This window comes from Nerophis lumbriciformis, linkage group LG03, assembly GCF_033978685.3.
Source record: "Nerophis lumbriciformis linkage group LG03, RoL_Nlum_v2.1, whole genome shotgun sequence".
In the NCBI taxonomy this organism is placed as follows: domain Eukaryota; kingdom Metazoa; phylum Chordata; class Actinopteri; order Syngnathiformes; family Syngnathidae; genus Nerophis; species Nerophis lumbriciformis.
The window spans coordinates 68,325,650-68,349,860 of NC_084550.2; the positions used below are offsets into that span (position 1 = coordinate 68,325,650).

The 24,211-nt window shown below is 39.4% G+C and overlaps 1 protein-coding gene across 4 annotated transcripts in view; it reads right to left on the reverse strand.

Annotated features, from left to right (window-relative positions):
• Positions 1-658: 658 nt before the first annotated feature.
• The window catches only part of LOC133589176 (ceramide synthase 2-like), a 46,484-nt gene continuing 22,931 nt past the window's right edge, over positions 659-24,211 (reverse strand). For 2 of the 4 annotated variants that reach the window (XM_061941886.2, XM_061941887.1), the window contains exons 5-11: positions 24,103-24,160; positions 23,960-24,010; positions 13,929-14,021; positions 13,725-13,853; positions 11,289-11,398; positions 11,064-11,217; positions 659-3,959 (exon numbers count right to left, since the gene is read on the reverse strand). In XM_061941886.2, the coding sequence (XP_061797870.1) occupies positions 3,774-3,959; positions 11,064-11,217; positions 11,289-11,398; positions 13,725-13,853; positions 13,929-14,021; positions 23,960-24,010; positions 24,103-24,160 (781 nt within the window). In that variant the 3' untranslated portion in view covers positions 659-3,773. The remainder of the gene's footprint in view (positions 3,960-11,063; positions 11,218-11,288; positions 11,399-13,724; positions 13,854-13,928; positions 14,022-23,959; positions 24,011-24,102; positions 24,161-24,211) is intronic. The other 2 variants (XM_061941890.2, XM_061941889.2) reach the window with 2 other exon arrangements.

The following is a 24,211-nucleotide window of genomic DNA, read 5'->3' on the forward strand; positions in this document are numbered from 1 at the left end:
GTCGGGCCCGCGTATTTGGCAGGTGCTAGTCCTAAGTGTCCCAATACTTTTGTCAAGTTTTAGTCCCAAGTGTCCCAATACTTTTGTCTACTTTTAGTCTGAAGTGTCCCAAGACTTTTGTCTAGTGTACCTACCTTGTCTGCATTGTGTGGGCACGTTGGTGCTTCCTGCTTTTAAGCAGCCATCTTAAAAAAACAGCAGCGCAGCAGCATCAGCGCAGCGGTTCTTTGAAGGCTCATAAAATCAAAACCGGAGCAGTTAGAAAAATTATTTCGATACATTTTATTTGGAAGGGTTCAATCTCTCTCCTGTGTTATTTTGAAGCTGATACGACAAACGCGCTCAGAGGAGATAATGTTTGAAGAGAAGTGACCGGTTTATAAAAAAAAATTGTTTTGAAGGGGAAATTGCAAACTTCCTGTTGATTTTTGCTGGGGGTTGTCAATATATGAAATGTAGGTCTAAGTGAGACCTACATAGAGGTTTTTGTTTCATGTCTCCGACCTTCCCAGTGGGAGTTACAGGCAGTTTTGTCATTTTTTTCTTCCGAGGAGCAGCTTTTTCTGCGTTTTATTCAAAAATTTTGATTTGGTGTTAGGTTTTTTTATTAGATCGCAATTTTTGCCAGTCCTGATGTGTGTGTTCAGTTTGGTGAGTTTTGAAGCATGTTAAGAGGGTCAAATTACAGCTCAAAGAGGCAAAAGTGACTGTTTTTAGTACTTTTTTGTCTTGAAGGGGGAATTGCCAACTTCCTGTTGATTTTGGCCCGAGGAAATTAATTAATGAAAAGTAGGTCTAAGTAAGACCTACATAGAGGTTTTTGTTTCATGTCTCTACAACATTCGTACTGGGAGTTATAAGCAGTTTTCTTTCTAGGGGGCGCTAGAGCGCAATTTTAATTTTTGGGGTTTGGTTTTTTGATAAAAAAATTTTTGCCGTATATTACTGATGTGTGTGTAAAATTTGGTGAGTTTTGAAGCATGCTAAGGGGGTCAAATTACAGCGCAAAGTTGCGGAAGAATAATAATAATAAAACCTTACAAATTCAATAGGTCCTTATGTCCCATTGCATAAGGACTCCCAAAGGGAGTCCTTATGCAATGGGCCATGCGGGCCCTAATAATAATAATAATAATTCTCAAACTGTGGCACTCCAAATAAATCACTTCATTAAATATGCAAACACAGTGTTACTGTTCAAACTGTATGTAATGTTACAGAGGGCCAAAAAATACTAAAGACGATGAAGTCATAAGTGACTTATAGACTATACAACCAAGATGGCGGATAGCTTAAAAAAACTACAAGTTGCAATACCCTTTTCAGCCTGTAGGAGTCATAAATCATTAAGACTTATAGACTACAACCAAGATGGCGGACAGTTTAAAAAAAAACTACAAAATTAAAATGGCAGCCGGATATGACGTGTACTTCCTGTCTCCGGTTTAGGCCGTGGCCACTTCCTGGGGTCATAAATCCCCTGTTGGCCCCCAGCATAAAACAATTCCCCAAATCTCCCGCCGATACTTTATCTTATTATACATATTATATAAAACCTCTGCCTTTTTTAATGAACATTTAGGCCTACTATGCTACTGTATTTAACGTTGGACACCATGGTAGTACTTGGAGAGCCAGGTTATTTTCTGAGATGGTATTTGGTGAAAACAGTTTCAGAACCACTGTCCTAAAATATATCAGTATTATGTCAAAATAGAATATTGCTCTTCAGAATTTATTCAAACGTCTTTTATTTGAGGTCTCATTGTACTGAGCAGATTTATTGTGTGTAGTGTGGAGAATGCATATATGTTTAAGAGTTATTTCTTTATTCATAGCCATGTTTAGATCAGATAGTACTTTTCCTTTGTATATTCTACCAGTTTCTCTTTGTCTTCAGAGGTCTGTTTAGTGTCTTAACCCAGTGTTTTTCAACCACTGTGCCGCGGCACACTAGTGTGCCGTGAGATACAGTCTGGTGTGCCGTGGGAGATGATCTAATTTCACCTATTTGGGTTAAAAATATTTTTTGCAAACCAGTAATTATAGTCTGCAAATGATGTGTTGTTGTTGAGTGTCGGTTGCTGTCTAGAGCTCGGCAGAGTAACCGTGTTCAGTAGGTGGTAGCAGGTAGCTAATTGCTTTGTAGATGTCGGAAACAGCGGGAGGCAGCATGCAGGTAAAAAGGTGTCTAATGCTTAAACCAAAAATAAACAAAAGTTGAGTGCCCCTAAGAAAAGGCATTGAAGCTTAGGGAAGGCTATGCAGAACGAAACTAAAACTGAACTGGCTACAAAGTAAACAAAAACATAATGCTGGACGACAGCAAAGACTTACTGTGGAGCAAAGACGGCGTCCACAAAGTACATCCGAACATGACATGACAATCAACAATGTCCCCACAAAGAAGGATAAAAACAACTAAAATCTTCTTGATTGCTAAAACAAAGTAGATGCGGGAAACTTCGCTCAAAGGAAGACATGAAACTGCTATAGGAAAATACCAAAAAAGAGAAAAAGCCATTAAAATAGGAGCGCAAAACAAGAACTAAAACACTACACACAGGAAAACAGCAAAAAACTCCAAATAAGTCAGGGTGTGATGTGACAGGTGGTGACAGTACACCTACTTTGAGACAAAATGCATATATTGATGCATGCTTGGTTATGCTTTAAAGTCATACCCAACAATTGTGACAACGACTTTTTACTGTCAACTGAGTTTCGTTTTTTTAATGATCCATCCATCCATCTTCTTCCGCTTATCCGAGGTCGGGTCGCGGGGGCAGCAGCCTAAGCAGGGAAGCCCAGACTTCCCTCTCCCCAGCCACTTCGTCCAGCTCTTCCTTTGGGACCCCGAGGCGTTCCCAGGCCAGCCGGGAGACATAGTCTTCCCAACGTGTCCTGGGTCTTCCCCGCGGCCTCCTACCGGTCGGACGTGCCCTAAACACCTCCCTAGGGAGGCGCTCGGGTGGCATCCTGACCAGATGCCCGAACCACCTCATCTGGCTGCTCTCGATGTGGAGGAGCAGCGGCTTTACTTTGAGCTCCCCCCGGATGGCAGAGCTTCTCACCCTATCTCTAAGGGAGAGCCCCGCCACCCGGCGGAGGAAACTCATTTCGGCCGCTTGTACCCGTGATCTTGTCCTTTCGGTCATAACCCAAAGCTCGGATGGATGGATGGATGGATGGATGGATGGAGTTTCGTTTTTTTAATGATGTCTGCTGGTGGTGTGCCTTCGCATTTTTTCAACGCAAATAATGTGCCTTGGCTCAAAAAAGGTTGAAAAACACTGTCTTAACCATTGGAATGTGAATACATCCCCCACTTCTTTCCTTATCAGTGTTGCGAGAGGGAGAGGTGGGGGCTTTCTTTGTGTGCAAGAAGTTGGCTCTTCCGTTCGAAAATATGAATGTATTGGTTAAGCTGATCTCCTGAAATTTCAGTCAAACTTGATAATATTCCTATTTTGTCTTGATGGTCCTTCTTACTCAGCATATATGTCATCGAAAGAACTTGGGATTGACCAGTAACTTAGATTCCCTGGGAGGAAGAGCTGGTTGACGCAACAGTAGTTTATGGTTTAAAAAGACCTGAATGTCACAAATAGACCAAAAATGACTATTTCCACTATTCAACTTCTAAGTCATTCAAGTATTAGTTCTGGCATTCAAACTAGAGTAAATAAATAAAAAACGAAGTATTTTCATGTGCTTTGCTACTCACACTGTTGTTGTTTTACAGCTGTGTTTTAAAAAAAAAAGAATGAAGTCTACTGAGCGTTACGCAGTCTGTGGACAACCGAGACTCTGTGGTTGGTCAGACTGTTGAGGACACAACTGTTACTGAGCGGAGGTCGTTTGTACTTCTGACCGTCTGCACTCGTCTTCTGGCAATAGTCGTCTTCCTTATCCTCCTCGATGTCGCTGTCTTCATCGCTGCGTTCGTCTTTGTCCAGCTGAGGGCAGAAAACATCGACCTTAAAGAGCCTGTTTGCATTTTCTTTGTCTTAAATATAGTCGTGGTTAAAAGTGTACATACACTTGTAAAGAACATCATGTCATGGCTGTCTTGAGTTTGCAATCATTTCTACAACTCTTATTTTTTTGTGATAGAGTGATTGGAGCACATACTTGTTGGTCACAAAAAACATTCATGAAGTTTGCTTCTTTTATGAATTTATTATGGGTCTACTGAAAATGTGAGGGTCAAAAGTATACATACAGCAATGTTAATATTTGCTTACATGTCCCTTGGCAAGTTTACCTGCAATAAGGCGCTTTTGGTAGCCATCCACAAGCTTCTGCTTGAATTTTTGACCACTCCTCTTGACAAAATTGGTGCAGTTCAGCTAAATGTGTTGGTTTCCTGACATGGACTTGTTTCTTCAGCATTGTCCACACGTTTAAGTCAGGACTTTGGGAAGGCCATTCTAAAACCTTCATTCTAGCCTGATTTAGCCATTCCTTTACCACTTTTGACGTGTTTGACGTTTGGAACACCCAAGACCCAACCGCCGGGCTGATGATTTTAGCTTGTCCTGAAGAATTTGGAGGTAATCCTCCTTTTTCATTGTCCCATTTACTCTCTGTAAAGCACCAGTTCCATTGGCAGCAAAACAAGCCCAGAGCATAATACTACCACCACCATGCTTGACGGTAGGAGTGTGTGGAGGGGGGCGTGGCCTGCGGGCCTGCCGCGGAACAGGGTGTGCAAGGACAGGCCTCGAAGACAGCGACAGCTGAGTGGATGGCCCAGGTGGGCCTTGTTATCTAATTACCTGTCGCCTTTATTAGCAGCAGCCGGGTTGAGACATGTTGTTGGAGCTGGAGTTGGAGCGAGAGAGAGAGCGAAACACGGACACCGAAAATATTTTGCTGGAAAGCAGAACACTCGCACTTTGTGAGGGAAATAACCCTGATCCGGGCTCTTGTGACAATGTTTGGTGGTCCGAGGAATCCACTGGAGGGCAACCTCCACAGTGTGGTGTTCCTGGGATTAAAGGCCTCACTTTTTCTCCTCCAATCAGCTCAATTTTTCTTTCATCTTACATCACATGGACAAATATAAGACCTTCTGGAGGAAAGTTCTGTGGTCAGATGAAACAAAAATTGAGCTGTTTGGCCACAATACCCAGCAATATGTTAGGAGGAGAAAAGGTGAGGCCTTTAATCCCAGGAACACCAATCTACCGTCAAGCATGGTGGTGGTAGTATTATGCTCTGGGCCTGTTTTGCTGCCAATGGAACTGGTAAAAAGGGCAATTGTGTCAATTTTGACCACGACTGTATGTGTTTTTATGGTAGAAGAAGGTGCATCTAGAAGTCCCGCAGAGGGCGCTGTCTCACAAGTCAGTTCACTAACATACTCCAGCTGGAAGATGCTTTGAATAGGCGTTTTGTAAGTAGAGTGCAATGTTTGCTGTGTGCCTGGTTGATGTGTTAGACCTGAATTTAAAATGTGAGATAGTGTTTAGAGCAGTGGTGTGCAAACTGTCTCGAAAAGTTGAAGGCTGTAGGTTTGTGCTTATTTCGTACAAAATGTAGACCCCAGGCCCCCTGCAGGCGGTAGAAAATGGATGGATGGAAGACCCTAAAACCTATCATGATCTCACATGACAATTGTTATCAGTTTCTTGAATTTTGTATTATTATCCCGTCCAGTGCTCTTATTTTTCATTCCACTTCCTGTTTGCCTCCATTTGTTAGTGCTCCTCTGGTCTGAGCCCCGGCTCCCTCATCAGTCCCCTGATTGCCAATCAGGATGTTTTTCGGGACTGGATCATTTTGCTATGTACCACAGTGTTGCACTTTGCGCTACTTTATACACTTGTTGTCCATTTGTGCACTTACAAGCTGCACATCTTTGCTTTTGTACTACCTGTGTTTCCCTAATAAAAAGGGCTTCTTTTCTGCACTTGCCTGCCGCCTCTGCATCCCAGGGTCCATACATACACCGAAATGCATCCAAAACCAAAACTTTTTAATTAAATCAATTATTCTTCTCATTATTCTTTATTAATATTAGTACACCAGCGCTTAAATATTACCGTATCTTGCAAGAAATTGCAACAAAGTGTTGTTGTACTTGTGCAATGACAATAAAAACCTACCTACCTACCTACCCAAGAAATGTGTACATATTTTCATCAAACACCATGTAGAAAACGCACAGGTCAGCAACCATTTTAATTTTTAGGTCCCATTTTTCATAGGGGAATTGGTCTAGTTCCATTTTCCCTTTGTTTTTTGTTTGTTTTCTACTCAAAAACGTGTTTATTTTGTTTGTAGAAAGTGTCGCGGCACAATAAAAGACAAGCTGCGGGCTGCAAATGGCCCGCGGGCCACACGTTGAACACCCCTAGTCTACGGTATCATAAATAAGCCCTTTGAGCACTTTTTATGGGCTTGTCCATTCATTGGATGTTGGAAGGCAACCCGCACCAATCTACTGTATAGCGCTTTTCTACTTTTATTAACAATAAATTGTAATTAATTTCAAGAATTTTCTTTTAAAGTTATTATTGTTATTTCGTTTGTTTACAAATGACAATATTATATTGGAGATGTTACTTTTTGTGTTTGTGAAGATTGGGTAGATTTGTGGAAACTATTTTTAGATTGTTGGGTCCAAAATAAACAAGTAAATAAATAAAATTAATTTCGGATTCATATATATATATATATATATATATATATATATATATATATATATATATATATATATATATATATATATATATATATAACTTAAAAAACTTTTTAAAACTTTTTTTCTCAAGTTTCTCAAACGTCCGTCCTGAACCAACTATCAAACATGTTGTCATGTTGGAACTGGTTATGTACGGGTGGGTTTGTTTACAAATGACAATATAATATTGGAGATGTTATTTTTCGTGTTTGTGAAGATTGGGTAGATTTGTGGAGACTATTTTTAGATTGTTGGGTCCAAAATAAACAGGTAAATAAATAAAATTAATTTCGGATTCATATATATATTATTTTTTAATTTTTTAAAAACTTTTTTTCTCAAGTTTCTCAAACATCAGTCCTGAACAAACTATCAAACATGTTGTCATTTTGGAACGGGTTCGGACTTTGTTTTATTTATGTTCTCGTGTTTTGTATTGGTGGGTTTGTTTACAAATGACAATATAATATTGGAGATGTTATTTTTCGTATTTGTGTAGATTGGGTGGATTTGTGTAGACTATTTTTGGATTGTTGTGTCCAAAATAAATAAGTAAACAAATAAAATTCATTTCGGATTGAAAAAAATGTTTTTTAAAAATTTAAACTTTTTTACTCAAGTTTCTCAATAGACTTCAGTCCTAAACAAACTATCAAACATGTTGTCATGTCGGAACGGGTTCGGACTTTTTTACTTATGTTCTGTGTTTTGTATAGGTGGGTTGCATAACAGGAACTTAACATCACAAAGAGGAAAGCCCATGAAAATAGGTTACAAAAGTTATTTAATAAGAAGCCAAAAAGTGCAAAAACAATAATGTTCGTGTTGGAGGAGTTGTGAATTAGATACACCTGCAGTCTGCAGGTGTACCTAATGTTGTGTCCCTGCAGTCACTCACAACTCCTCCAACACGAACATTATTGTTTTTGCACTTTTTGGCTTCTTATGAAATAACTTTTTTAAATAGATTCAATCTTGCACGTGGAAAGTTTAAGTGTGGGCTTTAGTTGATATAACAATTCTACAGCGGGGGTGCAGGAGGCGGGATTACTGGAGCCTCAGCCAGTGCGTCTTTTGCAGCCGTTTTATGATCGCTCAGCACAAGAAATACGTTACACACATACAGTTGTTGACAAAATACACTGTACATTATATACCTCAGCTAACTAAACTATGGAAATGTATAATATAGTTCATATAGCAATACGGTCTCACTGCACAGCAGGCCAGCAATTAGCCGAGTCCGGAATCCATGTTGAGGCACTGAGTGACGTGCCTCAACTGGCTGCTGTTCACCGCACCGTCTCTTCTCAGTATTTAAACGGCAAATGTGAAAATTCAGCGATTATGAATAAAAATAATCTAAAACTGGTGAAGTTAAATGGAAAATAACTTTATAGTATAATCACTGGATACATATAACAATTTAATTAATTTTTTTTCTTTTTACATTTTTTTTCTTTCCCTCACCTGCCTCTAGTGACTGCACGTCACTGATATATACATATATACATACTATATACATATACATATGTATTTACATCGTATATGTATATACATATGTATGTACATATGTATATACATGTATATGTATACACATATATATATACGTATATATACGCACGCACGCACACACACACACACACACACACACACACACACACACACACACACACACACACACACACACACACACACACACACACACACACATACATACATACATACATATATATATATATATATATATATATATATATATATATACACACATACATATATATATATATATATATATATATATATGTATGTATGTGTGGGAAAAAAAATCACAAGACTATTTCATCTCTACAGGTCTGTTTCATGAGGGGGTTCCCTCAATCATCAGGAGATTTTAATGGGAGCATTCACATACCATGGTTTATATAGGGCACAGAGTGGGTGGGTACAGGCTGGCGTAGGGGCGTGGTGATTGGCTCATGTGTTACCTAGGAGGTGTTTCCGTCTGTGGCGGCATGCTGTTACAATTTCGCTGCGCTTGTTGAGGGATGACAGGTCTGGACGGTAAATAATAAACAGTTTCTCTTTCAAGCATAGGTTGCATCTTTTATTACCACTATTGTATGTATTGTATTGTACTATTACAATAGTGGTAATAAAAGATGCAACCTATGCTTGAAAGAGAAACTGTTTATTATTTACCGTCCAGACCTGTCATCCCTCAACAAGCGCAGCGAAATTGTAACAGCATGCCGCCACAGACGGAAACACCTCCTAGGTAACACATGAGCCAATCACCACGCCCCTACGCCAGCCTGTACCCACCCACTCTGTGCCCTACATAAACTATGGTATGTGAATGCTCCCATTAAAATCTCCTGATGATTGAGGGAACCCCCTCATGAAACAGGCCTGTAGAGATGAAATAGTCTTGTGATTTTTTTTCCCCACACATACATATATTGCGCTCTACTACGGCATCGAGCACTATTTTTTGGATAACCTTATTAAGACATATATATATATATATATATATATATATATATATATATATATATATATACACACACACACACACACACACACACACAGGTAAAAGCCAGTAAATTAGAATATTTTGAAAAACTTGATTTATTTCAGTAATTGCATTCAAAAGGTGTAACTTGTACATTATATTTATTCATTGCACACAGACTGATGCATTCAAATGTTTATTTCATTTAATTTTAATGATTTGAAGTCTCAACAAATGAAAATCCAAAATTCCGTGTGTCACAAAATTAGAATATTGTGTAAGGCTAATACAAAAAAGGGATTTTTAGAAATGTTGGCCAACTGAAAAGTATGAAAATGAAAAATATGAGCATGTACAATACTCAATACTTGGTTGGAGCTCCTTTTGCCTCAATTACTGCGTTAATGCGGCGTGGCATGGAGTCGATGAGTTTCTGGCACTGCTCAGGTGTTATGAGAGCCCAGGTTGCTCTGATAGTGGCCTTCAACTCTTCTGCGTTTTTGGGTCTGGCATTCTGCATCTTCCTTTTCACAATACCCCACATATTTTCTATGGGGCTAAGGTCAGGGGAGTTGGCGGGCCAATTTAGAACAGAAATGCCATGGTCCGTAAACCAGGCACGGGTAGATTTTGCGCTGTGTGCAGGCGCCAAGTCCTGTTGGAACTTGAAATCTCCATCTCCATAGAGCAGGTCAGCAGCAGGAAGCATGAAGTGCTCTAAAACTTGCTGGTAGACGGCTGCGTTGACCCTGGATCTCAGGAAACAGAGTGGACCGACACCAGCAGATGACATGGCACCCCAAACCATCACTGATGGTGGAAACTTTACACTAGACTTCAGGCAACGTGGATCCTGTGCCTCTCCTGTCTTCCTCCAGACTCTGGGACCTCGATTTCCAAAGGAAATGCAAAATTTGCATGGTTGGGTGATGGTTTGGGGTGCCATGTCATCTGCTGGTGTCGGTCCACTCTGTTTCCTGAGATCCAGGGTCAACGCAGCCGTCTACCAGCAAGTTTTAGAGCACTTCATGCTTCCTGCTGCTGACCTGCTCTATGGAGATGGAGATTTCAAGTTCCAACAGGACTTGGCGCCTGCACACAGCGCAAAATCTACCCGTGCCTGGTTTACGGACCATGGTATTTCTGTTCTAAATTGGCCCGCCAACTCCCCTGACCTTAGCCCCATAGAAAATATGTGGGGTATTGTGAAAAGGAAGATGCAGAATGCCAGACCCAAAAACGCAGAAGAGTTGAAGGCCACTATCAGAGCAACCTGGGTTCTCATAACACCTGAGCAGTGCCAGAAACTCATCGACTCCATGCCACGCCGCATTAACGCAGTAATTGAGGCAAAAGGAGCTCCAACCAAGTATTGAGTATTGTACATGCTCATATTTTTCATTTTCATACTTTTCAGTTGGCCAACATTTCTAAAAATCCCTTTTTTGTATTAGCCTTAAGTAATATTCTAATTTTGTGACACACGGAATTTTGGATTTTCATTTGTTGCCACTTCAAATCATCAAAATTAAATGAAATAAACATTTGAATGCATCAGTCTGTGTGCAATGAATAAATATAATGTACAAGTTACACCTTTTGAATGCAATTACTGAAATAAATCAAGTTTTTCAAAATATTCTAATTTACTGGCTTTTACCTGTATATATATATATATATATATATATATATATATATATATATATATATATATATATATATATTTGTTTCTTTGTTTTCTTTTGTTTTGTTGTGTTTGTTTGTTTTGTCTGTTTCTCAGTACGTGTATTATATTTTCCTTATTAAATGAATAAACAAATATATATTAAATATTCTGCAGCGGGAGGTGAGTCTTACCTTTCCTTTCAGGAATTTAGGCACCATGCGTAAGATTAAAGCGGCCCAGAAGACATGGAGACCTTGCAGCACCATTAAGAGCGCGTTGAAGCAGTAATAGCCAGCAAAGGGTTGGAAGCTCTCCATGGACAGCACCAGGGTGGTGTGGATGATCCTGGGAATTAGGACCAAGTCATCAAGCATGAAGTCCTTACCAAACATCTGAAGTAAGGGAAAAGTAGCTACTTGCTGGGGAAAATCACCAGCCGGGTCAAAAAGAAGACGGCGGTAAAGATCACAAACAAAGTGTCGCAGACCTTCCTCCACCCTGAGCCGTAGTTAAACATTTTGGCAGACTGCAAGATCATCCGTGAGAACAGGAAGTCACAATATTATTTTTATTCATTAGGGCTGTCAAAATGAAGTAAGTTAACTCATGTGATTAATCACAACAAATATTGCATTAATCGTGAACACATTTGGATGAATCGTGCAATTTATATAATAATAAAATAATAATAATAAAGTCCTGAGTTGTATGTCGTAATATGAATACGTGCTTTGCTATGGAGTTTTTTCCAGGTCTCTAACTAACCCCCACCCCATCCCTTTGTTTCTCCTCGTCTGTTTCTCCTCGTCTGTCAGAACTGTTACTGACAGTTTCTGTGTTTTAGAATCACTTCCTGTCAGCACTCCTATTTTTGTTCCATTTCCGGCACGTCTCCCGAGCGCCCGTTTCCCCTCACCTGTCCCTGATTGGCAGCCTGGCACACCTGATTGCAGTTGCCAATCAGGCTGCGTTCATGCCTGCCTCACCTTCCAGTCAGGGCTCGATGATTGCTTCCTGTTGCCTGTTGTCTGTTGCCTGTTTCCTCTTTACTGTTGCCTGGTTCCTGTTTCATGTTTCATGTTTCATGCTTCATGTTTCATGTTTCATGATGCCTGAAGCCTGGTTCCTGTTTCATGTTTTGTGTTTCATGTTTCAAAATTCATGTTGCCTGATGCCTGGTTCAGTTTGGTTATGTTTGGGTTCTCCTGTGTTTTAGAACCACTTCCTGTCAGTGCGGTTATTTTTGTTCCATTTCCTGCATGTCTCCCCGAGCGCTCGTTTTCCTCACCTGTCCCTGATTGGCAGCCTGGCACACCAGGTTGCAGTTGCCAATCAGGCTGCTATTTATGCCTGCCTCGCCGTCCAGTCAGGGCTCAATGATTGTTGCCTGTTTCATATTGCCTGTTGCCTGTTTCCTGTTTCCACTTTCCTGTTGCCTGGTTTCTGTTTCATGTTTCATGCTTCATGTTGCCAGTAGCCTGGTTCCTGTTTCATGTTTCATGATTCATGATTCATGTTTCATGATGCATGTAGCCTGGTTCCTGGTTCCTGGTTCCTGGTTCCTGGTTCCTGTTTCATGTTTCATGTTTCATGATTCATGTTGCCTGGTTCAGTTTGGTTATGTTTGGGTTCTCCTGTGTTTTAGAACCACTTCCTGTCAGTGCGGTTATTTTTCTTCCATTTCCTGCATGTCTCCCCGAGCGCTCGTTTTCCTCACCTGTCCCTGATTGGCAGCCTGGCACACCAGGTTGCAGTTGCCAATCAGGCTGCTATTTATGCCTGCCTCGCCGTCCAGTCAGGGCTCAATGATTGTTGCCTGTTTCATATTGCCTGTTTCCTGTTTCCACTTTCCTGTTGCCTGGTTTCTGTTTCATGTTTCATGCTTCGTGTTGCCTGTAGCCTGGTTCCTGTTTCATGTTTCATGATTCATGATTCATGTTTCATGATGCATGTAGCCTGGTTCCTGGTTCCTGGTTCCTGTTTCATGTTTCATGATTCATGTTGCCTGGTTCAGTTTGGTTATGTTTGGGTTCCCCTGTGTTTTAGAACCACTTCCTGTCAGTGCGGTTATTTTTGTTCCATTTCCTGCATGTCTCCCCGAGCGCTCGTTTTCCTCACCTGTCCCTGATTGGCAGCCTGGCACACCGGGTTGCAGTTGACAATCAGGCTGCTATTTATGCCTTGTCCTCCAGTCAGGGCTCGATGATTGTTGCCTGGTTCCTGTTGCGTGGTTCCTGTTGCCTAGTTCCTGTTGCCTGGTTCCTGGTGCCTGTTTCATGTTGCCTGGTTCCTGGTTGCCTGGTTCCTGTTTCATGTTGCCTGTTGCTTGGTTCCTGTTACCTGTTGCCTGGTTTCTGATTTCCGTTGCCTGGTTCCTGTTGCCTGTTTCCTGGTTCCAGTTTTACCTGCATGTGCGCTTACCCGTCGCACTATTTCCTTTCTGACTTTAAAGTCGTGTTTTCCTGCGCTACTCCTGCCATCTCTGCATCTTGGGGTTCAAGACCTACAGCACCTGACAAGAGTCTGTGCTGAAAATGTCACTTGGTTGTAGTTTTTAAGCGCAATGACAACAAAGCACTATTCTCTTCTATCCTTCAAGCTCTTTCACCTTCACCATCGATGCAAGCGTGAATGAGTGAGGAGACTTTGACCGGTGTGCTCGCTGGGAAAGTTCACTCCCTTCCTGGATGACATTCTGACAATAAAATGGCATTTGTGTACAAATATGGGGGTCTTTTCTTTAGCCAATTTGAATGATGCATGTGATTAATCGTGATTAATCCCAATTCCACACCCTGATTCATCTGATTAAAAATGCCTCATTTGACAGCCCGAGCAAAAATGAATGTTACCTCGAGGATGATATCAGAGGAGTCGTGAAGAAGCATGACCAAGGTGCCGATGCGGATGTAGTTGGCACAATAGGAGAAACTCAGCAGGAAGATGGTGGCCAGGTGGTGGAGCACTTGTTCTTTAAAGTCCTGGTGAATCAAGAACACAACATCCAAAACAAAGTTTTTTGAAAAGTAGCCACACTTGACCGGAATAAATCGCACCTTCCTCTTGATGTCCGCAGAGATGCGGAGCAGCAGGGAGCCGTAAAAGCCCAGCTCCAGCATGTAGTACCAGTAATGTTCTCGCTTCATGGGCTGTGGGAAAATGTACCTTTAGTATTGCAGATAAAAGGGACATGTTTAGGAAGTTATATACAGAAGATGATCGAGGACCAAGGCTTCCCGGGCCTGGAGGTGGGGCTCGATGGCGAGCGCCTGGTGGCCGGGCTTGCCCGAAGAGGCAACGGGGGTCGCCCCCTCCAATGGGCTCACCACCCATAGAAGTCGGTTGCAAGTACCATCGTAATGACCAACAGTAAAATAAAGTAGCACAGTAGACCTAAGTATTCATTAAAATCAAGGCAGAGGTTTTAATTAACGAGTATAATTAATATTTTAGGTAACCGTTTGAACAGTAACACTGTTTGGAAAGTGTTTTTAATTTTTGATGTTTTATTTGGATTCAATTTTCTGGTTCATTGTTCTGATTTAAGCATACACGCACCAGCTAGGGTAGTGCAGTTTTGTCTTCATATTTTTTTTATTTCTGACTTTTTAGTCTAGCTTTAATATTTTACACATGTTATTCTTATTGTTTGTGTATTTTCCCACATTTTTTAATATTATATTATAATACATTCTTAGGTGAGGGAAAGTTATATATATATATATATATTTATTATATATATATATATTTATTTATTTTTTATTGTTATTATATATGTTATATATGTATATATATATAATATATATATATAATAAATATATATATACATATATAAATATATATATATATATATATATTTTATTATATATGTTATATATGTATATATATATAATAAATATATATATACATATATATATATATATATATATACACATATACATATATATAGATACATAATAAATAAATAAATGTATAAAAAAAATAATAATAATATATATTATATAAATATATAAAAAATTTTTTTTTTTAAATATATTTATTTATTAAAAAAATTCCCTCACCTAAGAATGTATTACAATATAATATAAAACATACATGGGGAAAAACACAAATAATAAGAATAAAATGTATTAAAAAATGTTTTTTTAAAGAATACATTTAAAAAAATAATATATATATATAGGTCAAAGCATGGGGATAAGGCACCACCTTATGGAATGTTTACAAACAAAAATATCAAAAATTAAATATCAATATTTATCAATATTTCCCCCCAATAGGTTGTAAATTGGTGTACATTTAAATTGCTGTTGACATGTCGTTTCCTTGATGGGGAAAAAAAACACTTAAAAAAAAAGAACTATAGTGACGAGCCAGTCTTTTGAACGACTCTTTGAAAGGAAAAGCTCCTTTCAGATTTGACTCCTTTCAAAGAGTCATGAATCCCCTCTCTAATGGTCATTCACAATTATGACACACAACACAAGCAATGTTAGCACTAGAAGTAAACTTACATAAACAACATGACGGCAAAAGTACCACACAAGAATTTAATCACTTATGATGCTTTGAATCTTGCTACTGCTACCTGGTGGAGTTACAAAATATGACATTCAGGTTACCGCGGAAAAAGTCCCACAATTCCAGACACAATGCCGCTCTACACCAGTCTCCCACCACACTCTACATTCACTATAATAAACATATTGTTATTTTCCCTGTACATGCCTTTTTCATTTATACAGATCTTGTTTTTAAAGGGGAACATTATCACAATTTCAGAAGGGTTAAAACCATTAAAAATCAGTTCCCAGTGGCTTATTTTATTTTTCGAAGTTTTTTCCAAAATTTTACTCATCACGCAATATCCCTAAAAAAAGCTTCAAAGTGCCTGATTTTAACCATCGTTATATACACCCGTCCATTTTCCTGTGACGTCACATAGTGATGCCGATACAAACAAACATGGCGGATAGAACAGCAAGCTATAGCGACATTAGCTCGGATTCAGACTCGGATTTCAGCGGCTTAAGCGATTCAACAGATTACGCATGATTGTAGTGTGGAGGCAGGTAGCGAAAACGAAATTGAAGAAGAAACTGAAGTTATTGAGCCATATGGGTTTGAACCGTATGCAAGCGAAAACGACGAAAACGACACGACAGCCAGCGACACGGGAGAAAGCGAGGACGAATTCGGCGATCGCCTTCTAACCAACGATTGGTATGTGTTTGTTTGGCATTAAAGGAAACTAACAACTATGAACTAGGTTTACAGCATATGAAATACATTTGGCAACAACATGCACTTTGAGAGTGCAGACAGCCCAGTTTTCATCAATTAATATATTCTGTAGACATACCCTCATCCGCTCTCTTTTCCTGGGGGTCTGGCGGCAGATTTCTTTGACTTCATCGTTGGAAATGCATCTGCTTTGAGTGTCGCAGGATATCCACACATTCTTGCCATCTCTGTCGTAGCATAGCTTTCGTCGGTAAAGTGTGCGGAACAAACGTCCAATTTCTTGCCACTTTCGCATCTTTGGGCCACGGGTGCAACTTGAATCCGTCCCTGTTCGTGTTGTTACACCCTCTGACAACACACCGACGAGGCATGATGTCTCCAAGGTACGGAAAACAGTCGAAAAAACGGAAAATAACAGAGCTGATTTGACTCGGTGTTTGTAATGTGTTTGAGAAAATGGCGGCTCACTATTATTTTAGATGCACTATGGACTGGACTCTCACTATTATGTTATATCCACTATGGACTGGACGCTCACTATTATGTTAGATCCACTATGGACTGGACTCACACTATTATGTTAGATCCACTATGGACTGGACTCTCACTATTATGTTAGATCCACTAAGGACTGGACTCTCACTATTATGTTAGATCCACTATGGACTGGACTCTCACTATTATGTTAGATCCACTATGGACTGGACTCTCACTATTATGTTATATCCACTAAGGACTGGACTCTCACTATTATGTTAGATCCACTATGGACTGGACTCTCACTATTATGTTAGATCCACTATGGACTGGACTCACACTATTATGTTAGATCCACTATGGACTGGACTCTCACTATTATGTTATATCCACTAAGGACTGGACTCTCACTATTATGTTAGATCCACTATGGACTGGACTCTCACTATTATGTTAGATCCACTACGAACTGGACTCTCACACTATTATGTTAAATCCACTATTTCATTGTACGGCAAACTGTCTGTTTAACTGTGCATATGACAATAAACAATCTTGAATCTTGAATCTATGGACTGGACTCTCACTATTATGTTATATCCACTATGGACTGGACGCTCACTATTATGTTAGATCCACTATGGACTGGACTCACACTATTATGTTAGATCCACTATGGACTGGACTCTCACTATTATGTTAGATCCACTAAGGACTGGACTCTCACTATTATGTTAGATCCACTATGGACTGGACTCTCACTATTATGTTAGATCCACTATGGACTGGACTCTCACTATTATGTTATATCCACTAAGGACTGGACTCTCACTATTATGTTAGATCCACTATGGACTGGACTCTCACTATTATGTTAGATCCACTATGGACTGGACTCACACTATTATGTTAGATCCACTATGGACTGGACTCTCACTATTATGTTATATCCACTAAGGACTGGACTCTCACTATTATGTTAGATCCACTATGGACTGGACTCTCACTATTATGTTAGATCCACTACGAACTGGACTCTCACACTATTATGTTAAATCCACTATTTCATTGTACGGCAAACTGTCTGTTTAACTGTGCATATGACAATAAACAATCTTGAATCTTGAATCTATGGACTGGACTCTCACTATTATGTTATATCCACTATGGACTGGACGCTCACTATTATGTTAGATCCACTATGGACTGGACTCACACTATTATGTTAGATCCACTATGGACTGGACTCTCACTATTATGTTAGATCCACTAAGGACTGGACTCTCACTATTATGTTAGATCCACTATGGACTGGACTCTCACTATTATGTTAGATCCACTATGGACTGGACTCACACTATTATGTTAGATCCACTATGGACTGGACTCTCACTATTATGTTATATCCACTAAGGACTGGACTCTCACTATTATGTTAGATCCACTATGGACTGGACTCTCACTATTATGTTAGATCCACTATGGACTGGACTCACACTATTATGTTAGATCCACTATGGACTGGACTCTCACTATTATGTTATATCCACTAAGGACTGGACTCTCACTATTATGTTAGATCCACTATGGACTGGACTCCCACTATTATGTTAGATCCACTACGAACTGGACTCTCACACTATTATGTTAAATCCACTATTTCATTGTACGGCAAACTGTCTGTTTAACTGTGCATATGACAATAAACAATCTTGAATCTTGAATCTATGGACTGGACTCTCACTATTATGTTATATCCACTATGGACTGGACGCTCACTATTATGTTAGATCCACTATGGACTGGACTCACACTATTATGTTAGATCCACTATGGACTGGAATCTCACTATTATGTTAGATCCACTAAGGACTGGACTCTCACTATTATGTTAGATCCACTATGGACTGGACTCTCACTATTATGTTATATCCACCATGGACTGGACGCTCACTATTATGTTAGATCCATTATGGACTGGACTCACACTATTATGTTAGATCCACTATGGACTGGACTCTCACTATTATGTTAGATCCACTAAGGACTGGACTCTCACTATTATGTTAGATCCACTATGGACTGGACTCTCACTATTATGTTAGATCCACTATGGACTGGACTCACACTATTATGTTAGATCCACTATGGACTGGACTCTCACTATTATGTTATATCCACTAAGGACTGGACTCTCACTATTATGTTAGATCCACTATGGACTGGACTCACACTATTATGTTAGATCCACTATGGACTGGACTCTCACTATTATGTTATATCCACTAAGGACTGGACTCTCACTATTATGTTAGATCCACTATGGACTGGACTCTCACTATTATGTTAGATCCACTACGAACTGGACTCTCACACTATTATGTTAAATCCACTATTTCATTGTACGGCAAACTGTCTGTTTAACTGTGCATATGACAATAAACAATCTTGAATCTTGAATCTATGGACTGGACTCTCACTATTATGATAGATCCACTATGGACTGGACTCTCACACTATTATGTTAGATCCACTATGGACTGGACTCTCACTATTATGTTATATCCACTATGGACTGGACGCTCACTATTATGTTAGATCCACTATGGACTGGACTCTCACACTATTATGTTAGATCCACAATGGACCGGACTCTCTCACTATTATGTTAGATCCACTATGGACTGGACTCTCACTATTATGTTAGATCCACTAAGGACTGGACTCTCACTATTATGTTAGATCCACTATGGACTGGACTCTCACTATTATGATAGATCCACTATGGACTGGACTCTCACACTATTATGTTAGATCCACTATGGACTGGACTCTCACTATTATGTTATATCCACTATGAACTGGACGCTCACTATTATGTTAGATCCACAATGGACCGGACTCTCTCACTATTATGTTAGATCCACTATGGACTGGAATCTCACTATTATGTTAGATCCACTAAGGACTGGACTCTCACTATTATGTTAGATCCACTATGGACTGGACTCTCACTATTATGTTAGATCCACTACGAACTGGACTCTCACACTATTATGTTAAATCCACTATTTCAATGTACGGCAAACTGTCTGTTTAACTGTGCATATGACAATAAACAATCTTGAATCTTGAATCTATGGACTGGACTCTCACTATTATGATAGATCCACTATGGACTGGACTCTCACACTATTATGTTAGATCCACTATGGACTGGACTCTCACTATTATGTTATATCCACTATGAACTGGACGCTCACTATTATGTTATATCCACAATGGACCGGACTCTCTCACTATTATGTTAGATCCACTATGGACTGGAATCTCACTATTATGTTAGATCCACTAAGGACTGGACTCTCACTATTATGTTAGATCCACTATGGACTGGACTCTCACTATTATGTTAGATCCACTACGAACTGGACTCTCACACTATTACCTGTATGTTAAATCCACTATTTCATTGTACGGCAAACTGTCTGTTTAACTGTGCATATGACAATAAACAATCTTGAATCTATGGACTGGACTCTCACTATTATGATAGATCCACTATGGACTGGACTCTCACACTATTATGTTAGATCCACTATGGACTGGACTCTCACTATTATGTTATATCCACTATGGACTGGACGCTCACTATTATGTTAGATCCACAATGGACCGGACTCTCTCACTATTATGTTAGATCCACTATGGACTGGACTCTCACTATTATGTTAGATCCACTAAGGACTGGACTCTCACTATTATGTTAGATCCACTATGGACTGGACTCTCACTATTATGTTAGATCCACTACGAACTGGACTCTCACACTATTATGTTAAATCCACTATTTCATTGTACGGCAAACTGTCTGTTTAACTGTGCATATGACAATAAACAATCTTGAATCTTGAATCTATGGACTGGACTCTCACTATTATGATAGATCCACTATGGACTGGACTCTCACACTATTATGTTAGATCCACAATGGACCGGACTCTCTCACTATTATGTTAGATCCACTATGGACTGGAATCTCACTATTATGTTAGATCCACTAAGGACTGGACTCTCACTATTATGTTAGATCCACTATGGACTGGACTCTCACTATTATGTTAGATCCACTACGAACTGGACTCTCACACTATTATGTTAAATCCACTATTTCATTGTACGGCAAACTGTCTGTTTAACTGTGCATATGACAATAAACAATCTTGAATCTTGAATCTATGGACTGGACTCTCACTATTATGATAGATCCACTATGGACTGGACTCTCACTATTATTTTATATCCACTAAGGACTGGACTCTCACTATTATGTTATATCCACTATGGACTGGACTCACACTATTATGTTAGATCCACTATGGACTGGACTCTCACTATTATGTTATATCCACTAAGGACTGGACTCTCACTATTATGTTAGATCCACTATGGACTGGACTCTCACTATTATGTTAGATCCACTATGGACTGGACTCTCACTATTATGTTAGATCCACTACGAACTGGACTCTCACACTATTATGTTAAATCCACTATTTCATTGTACGGCAAACTGTCTGTTTAACTGTGCATATGACAATAAACAATCTTGAATCTTGAATCTATGGACTGGACTCTCACTATTATGATAGATCCACTATGGACTGGACTCTCACTATTATGTTATATCCACTATGGACTGGACGCTCACTATTATGTTAGATCCACAATGGACCGGACTCTCTCACTATTATGTTAGATCCACTATGGACTGGACTCTCACTATTATGTTAGATCCACTAAGGACTGGACTCTCACTATTATGTTAGATCCACTATGGACTGGACTCTCACTATTATGTTAGATCCACTACGAACTGGACTCTCACACTATTATGTTAAATCCACTATTTCAATGTACGGCAAACTGTCTGTTTAACTGTGCATATGACAATAAACAATCTTGAATCTTGAATCTATGGACTGGACTCTCACTATTATGATAGATCCACTATGGACTGGACTCTCACACTATTATGTTAGATCCACTATGGACTGAACTCTCACTATTATGTTATATCCACTATGGACTGGACGCTCACTATTATGTTAGATCCACAATGGACCGGACTCTCTCACTATTATGTTAGATCCACTATGGACTGGAATCTCACTATTATGTTAGGTCCACTAAGGACTGGACTCTCACTATTATGTTAGATCCACTATGGACTGGACTCTCACTATTATGTTAGATCCACTACGAACTGGACTCTCACACTATTATGTTAAATCCACTATTTCATTGTACGGCAAACTGTCTGTTTAACTGTGCATATGACAATAAACAATCTTGAATCTTGAATCTATGGACTGGACTCTCACTATTATGATAGATCCACTATGGACTGGACTCTCACACTATTATGTTAGATCCACAATGGACCGGACTCTCTCACTATTATGTTAGATCCACTATGGACTGGAATCTCACTACTATGTTAGATCCACTAAGGACTGGACTCTCACTATTATGTTAGATCCACTATGGACTGGACTCTCACTATTATGTTAGATCCACTACGAACTGGACTCTCACACTATTATGTTAAATCCACTATTTCATTGTACGGCAAACTGTCTGTTTAACTGTGCATATGACAATAAACAATCTTGAATCTTGAATCTATGGACTGGACTCTCACTATTATGATAGATCCACTATGGACTGGACTCTCACTATTATTTTATATCCACTAAGGACTGGACTCTCACTATTATGTTATATCCACTATGGACTGGACTCACACTATTATGTTAGATCCACTATGGACTGGACTCTCACTATTATGTTATATCCACTAAGGACTGGACTCTCACTATTATGTTAGATCCACTATGGACTGGACTCTCACTATTATGTTAGATCCACTATGGACTGGACTCTCACTATTATGTTAGATCCACTACGAACTGGACTCTCACACTATTATGTTAAATCCACTATTTCATTGTACGGCAAACTGTCTGTTTAACTGTGCATATGACAATAAACAATCTTGAATCTTGAATCTATGGACTGGACTCTCACTATTATGATAGATCCACTATGGACTGGACTCTCACTATTATGTTATATCCACTATGGACTGGACGCTCACTATTATGTTAGATCCACAATGGACCGGACTCTCTCACTATTATGTTAGATCCACTATGGACTGGACTCTCACTATTATGTTAGATCCACTAAGGACTGGACTCTCACTATTATGTTAGATCCACTATGGACTGGACTCTCACTATTATGTTAGATCCACTACGAACTGGACTCTCACACTATTATGTTAAATCCACTATTTCAATGTACGGCAAACTGTCTGTTTAACTGTGCATATGACAATAAACAATCTTGAATCTTGAATCTATGGACTGGACTCTCACTATTATGATAGATCCACTATGGACTGGACTCTCACACTATTATGTTAGATCCACTATGGACTGAACTCTCACTATTATGTTATATCCACTATGGACTGGACGCTCACTATTATGTTAGATCCACAATGGACCGGACTCTCTCACTATTATGTTAGATCCACTATGGACTGGAATCTCACTATTATGTTAGGTCCACTAAGGACTGGACTCTCACTATTATGTTAGATCCACTATGGACTGGACTCTCACTATTATGTTAGATCCACTACGAACTGGACTCTCTCACTATTATGTTAGATCCACTATGGACTGGAATCTCACTATTATGTTAGGTCCACTAAGGACTGGACTCTCACTATTATGTTAGATCCACTATGGACTGGACTCTCACACTATTATGTTAGATCCACTATGGACTGGACGCTCACTATTATGTTAGATCCACAATGGACCGGACTCTCTCACTATTATGTTAGATCCACTATGGACTGGACTCTCACTATTATGTTAGATCCACTATGGACTGGACTCTCACTATTATGTTAGATCCACTATGGACTGGACTCTCACTATTATGTTAGATCCACTATGGACTGGACTCTCACTATTATGTTAGATCCACTATGGACTGGACTCTCACTATTATGTTAGATCCACTATGGACTGGACTCTCACTATTATGTTAGATCCACTATGGACTGGACTCTCACTATTATGTTCGAGAGCGAATATTAGAAAGGCGTTTCATTCGCCAAAATTCACCCATTTAGAGTTCGGAAATCGGTTAAAAAAAAAAGGTCTTTTTTCTGCAACATCAAGGTATATATTGACGCTTACATAGGTCTGGTGATAATGTTCCCCTTTAATGTCTTGAATTCACGTTTAGTGACTATAATGTTGATCATAGACTGTAATGTTCTGACCTGAACTGGATATTGTCGCCAACATTCCCTGAGGTCCCAGAACCAAGGTGTCTATGGGGAAATTATAATGATCATTTAAATAAATAAACAAATAAAAAAAGCAAAGGCAAAATAAAGTAGTTTTAAGAGTCAACACAACTTACATCAACCAAGCAGACCAGCCCGGCAATGAAGGCTGTGATGTAGAAAAAGAATCTCCAACTTGGAAAATTCACGTGAAAACCAGTTGAATCCGGCTGTAAAAAATGTTAC